Here is an 8,361-nt window from a genome sequence, read left to right as displayed (position 1 = left end):
TAGTATGGTGGTGTAACTAATGATTGCCTTTTGATTCACTACGTCTGAGAGTCATGTTTTGATATTTCTCTCTGTATTGAGCTTGATCTGTACTGCTTTTAGACAGTTCATTTCAGTGCACTGGTGCCTGGAAACTGGAACTGACTCCATCATTATTTGTCCTCCCTACCACTGATGTGCTCATGTTGGTGTGGTTGTGTGCTGTGCGATGCCCTCTGCTGTAGCCTGAACATTTTTGTCAACAGCTACACTGTACATCTTACATAACTGCTGCAGGCCGCACTATTCAGCACCCTCATGTTTGTTTTCACATCTCAACAGGATGGTGTTGGAGCTAAAATAGCAGAAAAGATTGATGAGTTCCTACAAACTGGGAAACTACGGAAACTGGAAAAGGTGAGTCTTGGTGTGTAGGAAGACTTGATTGATGGCACATTGATGTATATGTGTTTAATGATAGCTTTATTTTCACATTTTAGATTCGAAATGATGACACCAGCTCATCCATCAATTTCCTCACCAGAGTTACTGGAATTGGGTATGTCTTAAGTGTGTAGCATTATAATAATTTTAATATCACATCATTGCACTTGTAAGTCGGGGGCGCGACCCACGAAACAGGGAAAACAAATAAGTCAAATTAATCGTTAAGATGTATCTATTAAGAAAGAATGGAGTTCTTTTCGAATGATTGACCTTCTGCTTCAAAGAAAACACAGACAACTAATTAAATTATGACATTTATCTATAGCTAAATGTCTAATAACTAAATAAATAAAAGATTAGCTAGAGAACAAATGAGATAAGAGGTATTGAATGATGAGATAAACCTTAAGTTAATGGCAATAGTAGGAGGAAGTATGTGTACAAAATTAACTCAAAACAACTCTTCTGTTCAATACTAACAATCAAAGGTTGGTTTAAGAAAGAGGAGTGAGAGTAAGTTACTTCAGGCAAGGAGAAGAAAACTTAAGGAGATAAACTAGAGCATTAAGCTTGTTTGAAGATGGGTTTAGGAGTCCATCCTATGGTCATAAACATTATTGTGGAAAGTTTGTGTTGGGAGACCCTCACCCATCGGTATCCCTACAAGTGTTACTAATCCAAACTAAATGTTCTTTATGAGGAAACTCACTGTGAAATGCGTCACAACTATAAGATTAATTTGTTCATGTAGATTTACTCATGCAACTAACTGAATCTCTTGGATCTTGACTTTAGTCCTGCTGCCGCCAGGAAGTTTTTTGAAGAAGGGGTGAAGACATTAGACGGTTTGTTAAGCAGCTGACTCACATTACAATTGTTCAAATATTTTGTTTAATCTCATTCTTCATATGTATGACTTTATATCTTAATTGATACACAATATATTGCATGTTCATTAAGACTGCGCACAGTGTACATTTAGCTTTGGTATTAATCCAAATGACCAATTTCTTCTGTATTTTTAGATCTGAAGAAGATTGAGCACAAGCTAAACCATCATCAACAGATTGGACTCAAGTAAGTTTGGCTGAATGCTCTTTGAATGTTTCTAAATGTCTAATTCAGTAGTATCAAAATAAACTCTTCACATATCTTAAAGTCTTCTTCTATTGATACATGAGCTGTGTTTAATGGATTATTTTCCTGCCTTCAGGTACTTTGAGGAATTTGAGAAAAGGATTCCACGAGCTGAAATGGAAAAGATGGAGGTGAGGAAGCATTTACGTTTCTTTCTGTTATCTTCAAATATGTTTTCTGTGTGTGTGTTCTTACATTGTGTTCTTTGTTTAGACTCTTATCCTCGGAGAGTTGGGGAAGATCGATACAGAATATATTGGAACAATCTGTGGCAGCTACAGGAGAGGTAAAACCTTTCTTTCAAGTTCATTACAGTTGGTGTTCGGTTCAGGATAGGAGTTCAACCTTGTGAACACGCGTTGATAATTTCCAGGTGCTGCATCGAGTGGTGATATTGATATTTTACTGACCCACCCCAACTACACCTCTGAGACTGCGAAACAGGTGAGACTCTTCTCCACTGTAGCTCACTTATCCTGTTGTAAATGCAGTTTTTACCATTCATTTTGTTCCATTTATCTTGTTTTACAGCCCAAGCTCCTCCATTCAGTGGTCGAACATTTGGAGTCCATTGGGTTTGTGACTGACACTCTGTCCAAAGGGGACACCAAGTTCATGGTGAGGCCTGTGCTTATTTCCTCTCATGTGCTCAGCTGTATGTGTCTGATGTTGTGGATGGTAACGCAGTTAGTACAGTAACTGTACCCAACCCATGAAGCGCATGACTGTGGTGACGGTGTGCTGAATCTTGTTTTTCTAGGGAGTGTGCCAGCTGCAGCAGAGTGATGAAGATGAGGAAGAGTACCTTCACAGGCGTATTGATATCAGGTGCCCCACTTTATATTGCTCCTTAACATTTACAGTTCTAGGCATTCAACGTATATTTATGCAATACACCCCGGAATGAGTCAGTGGGTTGAGATTCATTGTGATGCTTCTTCGTCACGACATATGACACACATTTATTGATGGTAATAACTCTGTGATCTTCCAATTAAAACATTGCACCTGCCTAGTACAATACCAAACATTACGTTAGTTACATACAATTGGATCAACTGCGAAAACATTAAAGAAAAAACCTTTTTTCATTTTTTTGTTCTTCTAATCAGTCGTTTATTCCTGCTCTCTAACGATCCTGTCTCCCTTCCCTCAAGGTTAATTCCCAAGGACCAGTACTACTGTGGAGTTCTGTATTTCACTGGAAGTGATATCTTCAACAAAAACATGAGAACTCATGCTCTGGAGAAGGGCTTCACTCTTAATGAGTACACCATTCGACCACTTGGAGTCACTGGTGAGTCTCAGTCAAATGTGACATATGAACTTGTTGAACTGTGTCCCAGCCCTGTGTGATTTCTGTCATCAGTCAGTAACCAGTGATTCATGCGTTTCAGCTCTTGATATCCGCTATTTTTCTCTGTCGATCTGTTGTAGGTGTGGCAGGCGAGCCTCTCATGGTGGATAGTGAGAGAGACATCTTTGAATACATCCACTACAAATACAGAGAGCCAAAGGACCGCAGCGAGTGAAGCAAAGGACGGTTTACAGTTACATCAGAAGCTACAGCTTTCCCTGAAAACAGATCAGATCCGACACGTGTACAAATGTGTGTGTTAGTGTGTCGCTCTATATACCGTATACCAGTCAAATATGTCATTGAACAGAAAAACAACTGTGAAAGTCATTTTAATTATTTGTTTTGGAGACTTTTTCTATGTTAAGTTGAAATCATCCCCATTAATGAAATGTAAACCTAAACACACCTGTGCTCTGCACAACAAAATTGTTGTTTTGTTTTTACCTTAGGTTTAGTTCACCGTGGTCGTGTATCTTTGTGAAGGTGCTTGGACTCCATTTTTAAAGGTTTCTATATCATGCTCAACAGTAATTTATTTTTTAACCACACTTGTAAATGTAATATTTTATATACCAAAAAGGGATTATAACATGCCTTAGGAGGACTGGCTTCTGTTACACTTGTTTGTCCGTCCATCATGGACAGTGAGAACCACTATCATCAAGGCTTTATTACAGTTTTGCCCTTTTAAACTTTGGCCAAGTTGTGCAAAGGTGTTTTTAGGTTTAGTTGTTTACACATGCAGACAACAGCAATATCGCTACTATATTTTAGTATTTGTTTTTATCAGATTCACCATGGAAATCCAAGAGTGTAGAATTTCTCTTCCAATTTGGGCAAATGTATGAATAAGATGTAATGATGCAAACATTGTTTGTGGTTAATGGGCTCAGTTTCTGGTTCTGGACACTAATATAGGACAAAATGATAATTGGTTGAGACAAATGAGGATACACATTTACCTCCTCAGTTATTGATTGTGTGAATATGACTGTTACACTGGTAGACTTGATGAATCTTTAGTATGTGGTTGTGTGAAAATGATTATATGTGTGTGTAGGTCAGGACATTATTGTATCTTCAGTGCTTTTCAGAAAGGCTTTTTGAAAGCAGCAGCTCAAAGTAATAAAGTCAACCAGGTAACAGAAATACTGTATTATGGTGTTACATATTTTAATATTTGACACAACTTGAATATTAGGATTACAACTTTGATTCAATTTGGTATGTGGATGATTGCAAACATTTCAGAAAATATTTAAGAAAAAACAGAAAACATGGGAAGCAGTTGTGTTGTGTGGGCTTGTAAACACCCGACTATTGACTTTGAGCATGTATGAGTGAAATAAATGGGTTGAAAATGATAAATTGTCAAATTGTATTTATTTCACTTTGTTTGCAAATGTGTTTCTGTATAAAACATTTTCATGTCTTTTTGTCATACTTAAGAAACTTTATTGGTGAGGTACATAATTCAGGTTGTATTGATGTACGTTGGCTCACCAGATGATTGTAGGATGCCAACCATATTGTCAATCGACTAAATATATTTTTTTTTGTTGTTGGAGGTATTTTTACACTAACGAGCATCACATTTTTCCTAAAAACTAAGTATTTAAAGTTTTCATGTTTGATTTGGGGACAAATGTGTATGTCTATTTAATTTCTGTGTGCGATAAAGCCGTTCAAATCATGCTTTTCTTACCGAATTTAACGTAATTCATATTATTATATTGTTAATTGAATGCCCACAGGCCACATTGTCTATAATTAGACATTTTTTACATCGTATAAAACTTATAACGTTTCTTGTTATTACAACGTTAACTTTTAACATTATATTATATATAATTATTAATAATTAATATGTTTTTTTCTCTCTTGTTGTTAAATCACTTCATGACATAAATCCTGCCACGATGCTGTCGCCAGTGAGGCATGGGCACGAGCAAGTTATTTACAACGGTTGCCCCGGCAACAATCGTGTCGCGAAGCATGATGGGTTGAAATAAAATGCAGGCAGAAACACCAGAAAGATAGGCCTGAATGAGCCAATGACAGCACCCTATGCATTAATATCAACCAATCAGAAGACGTCAAGGCAGCAGTCTCTTACTGCTACACACCCACATTACTTTTGTGTCAACCACTTCGCGGGAGTTGTCACTACAGGAGCGGTCGTCTCTTTAAAACTAGCCAAACAGTAAACGGGAGACTAGAAGGTAAATTTAAGAATTTCGCATGCATAAAATAATAGGATTTTTTAATTTATTCTCTGTTCAGCGTTATCTAAACGGCAACATCTGTGCTCACTGTTAGACGGTGTGTTTTTTGTTTTCCTTTTGCGGGATGAATGAGCGCTTGAACGTTAGCTAATCAACAGCTAGTTAATCGAAGATGCATGTTAGTGGTGGCTGTTTGTAAACCCCCCTCTCCCTATGACACCGTAACTTACTATTTATGCCAAATGTTAAATTATTATAAAAAACTGGATGTTCACTAAAACATAAAGCAGATAAAGCCTGTTTTTTTCCCGCTACTTTCTACCGTTACCGTGAGATAGTTGAGAGATCAGCTGTAATTGTGCAGCCTCGTTTTGAACGCTAACAGCTAAATTTGAGACGTTAACCCCGAATGTCTTGTATCCATAGAAACTACGCAGAGCGCGCATCCAGCGAGCTCGCAGCTGATGGAAGTTGTTATGCAACACTTGTGGAAACGTCTAGTTCACATAATATAATGTGTCGGTTATTATGTAATGGTGGCTCCGTCACTAACTAAAGTCACCCGCGTCTTTCTCTGTACTGACCCGAGCCTTCACACTGTCCATGCAGCACCCTTTAACTCAAATCGATGACGAAAACTGTTGGGATGCTCAGGGTCTAGAGTCGATCGCATTGTGTGTGTGTGTGTGTGTGTGTGTGAAGATGATGAATCCTCCGCTGTGTTTTGGTTTCCCAGGGCAACCATGTCTGAGAGGAAGGCAGTGATCAAAAATGCCGACATGTCGGAGGACATGCAGCAGGACGCCGTGGAGTGTGCCACACAGGCCCTGGAGAAGTATAACATCGAGAAAGACATCGCTGCATACATCAAAAAGGTACAAAACCCCACTGTTGACGCAGCCAACATCCTTCACCAAGTAGCGCCCTCCAGAGAGTAACTTCAGCCCACTGATGTGTGAGCACTATCTGATATTTCTGTTACAGTTTTGCATTGGTGTGGCTGCAACCATTTTGCACTCACTGACCAACCAACCATCCCGTGCATCACATGTTACACACCCAGACTGGTATTTGCAATTGTTTCCAGTCTTCCTGAGGAAATCTGTTCCACTCGTACTGACCGTCCTCCGTAGTGGTATTCCTGCTCAGTGTAGGGAGGGAGCAGACCAGGGTGTGTAATTGTCATAGAAACAGTTTAAAAACAGAAAACTAAAGTTTTTACAGATAGGTGATGTTGACATAGTTGTCAAAGTTTATATTTCATATATTTGCAAAATTGGTAATATGATTTTACAGAGAAAAGAAATAAAGGTGAATATTATCAAATGAGCAGCAAAACTCATTATTAATGTCACTAGGTAGAACAAAACAAATTGGCTACTTATGGTAACTGTATTTTAGCTGTTAAGATCTAAGTAGACAATATTTTTGAACTATCAGTGGCTCAAATACCAGACGTCAGTGTTGTCACAATAAATCACCGGGCTCAAGCTTGAGGTACACACTTCTCTCCTGACTGTAGATACGACTTCACAACTCACGATTGAACGTAACCTGTTTTTACTTCCACATCTACGATACTATATACTTCATTAAGTAACATTTTCTTCTTTTGTTCACACCTCAAAAAGTCTTTGTCCACAGATGTTTGATGAACACAATGTGTCTTTGTCTCACACAGGAGTTTGACAAGAAATATAACCCGACCTGGCACTGCATCGTTGGGAGAAACTTCGGCAGCTACGTGACTCATGAGACCAAGCATTTCATTTACTTCTACTTGGGTCAGGTGGCCATTCTGCTGTTCAAGTCCGGCTGAGGGAACGCATTTTCTCAACATCAGCCGACCATACATACAGTACTGACTGACTCGACAAAGGCACTTATCATTCCTTGGCAAGGGGCCGCTGCCTTTTTCTGTGCTGCTTTCTACTTTGTTCTGTTTTTGAGGATAAAAAAAACATGGCCATGTTAAAGAGATGAAACACTTGTATTTATTTTTGTCTTGTTACATTAGACATGTCATTTTTTTAATTAAAGCGTAGCTTTTAAGCTGTCTGGGTCCAATGCCTGGTGTGGTCATTTTATTGCACTGCTTCATTATACACTAATCCAACCACAACATTTATAACTCTATATGACCAGATACTCATGTTATAAGATAATAATTCCTACTGACGTTTGTTTATTTATCAACATGACAACATGGAATAAAAGTATGAAGCTGCAGTCGCCAGCTTAGTGCAGATCTACTCCTCATATGCATATTTGACATTTCTGAGCCATTGTACTGTGAAGTCAAGTAATGGGTATGAAACACTGTCACATCAGGAACAGAGCATCCAACAATATTTTGAGGTCAGCGGAGTTCAATGTGATTTGAGTCACCGCATTATGCAGGCAGCTCTTTTTCAGAAACATTAACCTTGAATGCTGCTTTGAGTTTATTCTGATGTTGATTTGTAGTCAGTTGCAAAGGATAGTTTCAGCACAAGGCACCATAAAACCCTGTAATGAATTCACCAGTACTGCATTACAACTTCAACGCAGCATTTGAGCTGCAGAAGTACATTTTATTTTATCTTTCTTGGATGGCTGCAAGCTAATGACTGTGTCTACAGGAAACATCCACACTATGTATTCTCACACTCAGTATCGGCACAAATGAGGCAAGAGAGGGCAAAAGACGGTGGTACTCTTTATTACAACACATTTAGAAAACCAGCTTGTGTGGGTAGACGCCATTAGACAGGCAGAAGGAAGAGCGCAGGTACCCTTTCATCTGAGGTACTTTCTTGATGAGGGGCAGGAGCTGAGCATCAACAGCTTTCTGGTCCTCCTTCCTCTGCTCTGTCAGCTGGTACTTCTGCAAATGGAGAGGAGAAGAAAACCAGTGAGTCAGGTTTCACATCTGGGAGTCAAAGTCCTGTCGAACTGGTCAAATGTACAGTAGAGCGTTTTAAGACAATATCCAAAGTAGTTTACCTCTTTTTCTGTATCAAAGATCTCTCCCTCCTGGTGACGGGGCCTCCTCAGCTTCTTCTTCTTGAAGTAGGCATCGTTCAGAGTTTTGGGGATCTTCATGCCAGAGATGTCGATTTTGGTGTTGGTGGCGATGACAAACTTCTGGTGAGCCCTGCGCAGGGGGACTCTGTTCAGGGCAAGAGGGCCTACAAGTACACAAACAAGACAACACACACGTTAAAAAGGTTT

At 39.1% G+C, this 8,361-nt stretch overlaps 3 protein-coding genes across 3 annotated transcripts in view; 2 read left to right on the top strand and 1 right to left on the bottom strand.

Annotated features, from left to right (window-relative positions):
• The window catches only part of polb (polymerase (DNA directed), beta), a 5,826-nt gene extending 1,539 nt beyond the window's left edge, over window positions 1–4,287 (top strand). The window contains exons 4-14 of the mRNA XM_035658741.1: window positions 322–396; window positions 480–538; window positions 1,222–1,271; window positions 1,452–1,503; window positions 1,640–1,694; window positions 1,777–1,849; window positions 1,937–2,007; window positions 2,095–2,181; window positions 2,324–2,391; window positions 2,721–2,860; window positions 3,001–4,287. Coding sequence (XP_035514634.1) covers window positions 322–396; window positions 480–538; window positions 1,222–1,271; window positions 1,452–1,503; window positions 1,640–1,694; window positions 1,777–1,849; window positions 1,937–2,007; window positions 2,095–2,181; window positions 2,324–2,391; window positions 2,721–2,860; window positions 3,001–3,095 — 825 coding nt within the window. The 3' untranslated portion in view covers window positions 3,096–4,287. The remainder of the gene's footprint in view (window positions 1–321; window positions 397–479; window positions 539–1,221; window positions 1,272–1,451; window positions 1,504–1,639; window positions 1,695–1,776; window positions 1,850–1,936; window positions 2,008–2,094; window positions 2,182–2,323; window positions 2,392–2,720; window positions 2,861–3,000) is intronic.
• A 731-nt stretch (window positions 4,288–5,018) lies between these two features.
• dynll1 (dynein, light chain, LC8-type 1) lies at window positions 5,019–7,215 on the top strand. The gene is made up of 3 exons (XM_035658600.1): window positions 5,019–5,145; window positions 5,885–6,023; window positions 6,830–7,215. Exons 2-3 carry the CDS (start codon window positions 5,892–5,894, stop codon window positions 6,965–6,967), a joined length of 270 nt encoding a protein of 89 aa, XP_035514493.1. The 5' UTR covers window positions 5,019–5,145; window positions 5,885–5,891; the 3' UTR covers window positions 6,968–7,215.
• Window positions 7,216–7,833: 618 nt separating this feature from the next.
• rpl6 (ribosomal protein L6) overlaps window positions 7,834–8,361 on the bottom strand; it is a 2,530-nt gene continuing 2,002 nt past the window's right edge. The window contains exons 4-5 of the mRNA XM_035658257.1: window positions 8,134–8,318; window positions 7,834–8,014 (exon numbers count right to left, since the gene is read on the bottom strand). Coding sequence (XP_035514150.1) covers window positions 7,862–8,014; window positions 8,134–8,318 — 338 coding nt within the window. The 3' untranslated portion in view covers window positions 7,834–7,861. The remainder of the gene's footprint in view (window positions 8,015–8,133; window positions 8,319–8,361) is intronic.

The sequence above is a fragment of the Morone saxatilis genome, unplaced genomic scaffold (assembly GCF_004916995.1).
Source record: "Morone saxatilis isolate NCDOM2014 unplaced genomic scaffold, NCSU_SB_2.0 Contig16, whole genome shotgun sequence".
Lineage (NCBI taxonomy): Eukaryota > Metazoa > Chordata > Actinopteri > Moronidae > Morone > Morone saxatilis.
The sequence above is the reverse complement of the archived record's forward strand: the minus strand, read 5'-3'. Positions and strand labels throughout refer to the sequence as shown.

Bases quoted from the DNA above. Each gene is read 5' to 3' on its own strand.
- dynll1 (XM_035658600.1), top strand. From the start codon at position 5,892: ATGTCTGAGAGGAAGGCAGTGATCAAAAATGCCGACATGTCGGAGGAC. The intron at 6,024-6,829 runs GTACAAAACCCC...TGTCTCACACAG, and splicing joins TCGCTGCATACATCAAAAAG to GAGTTTGACAAGAAATATAA.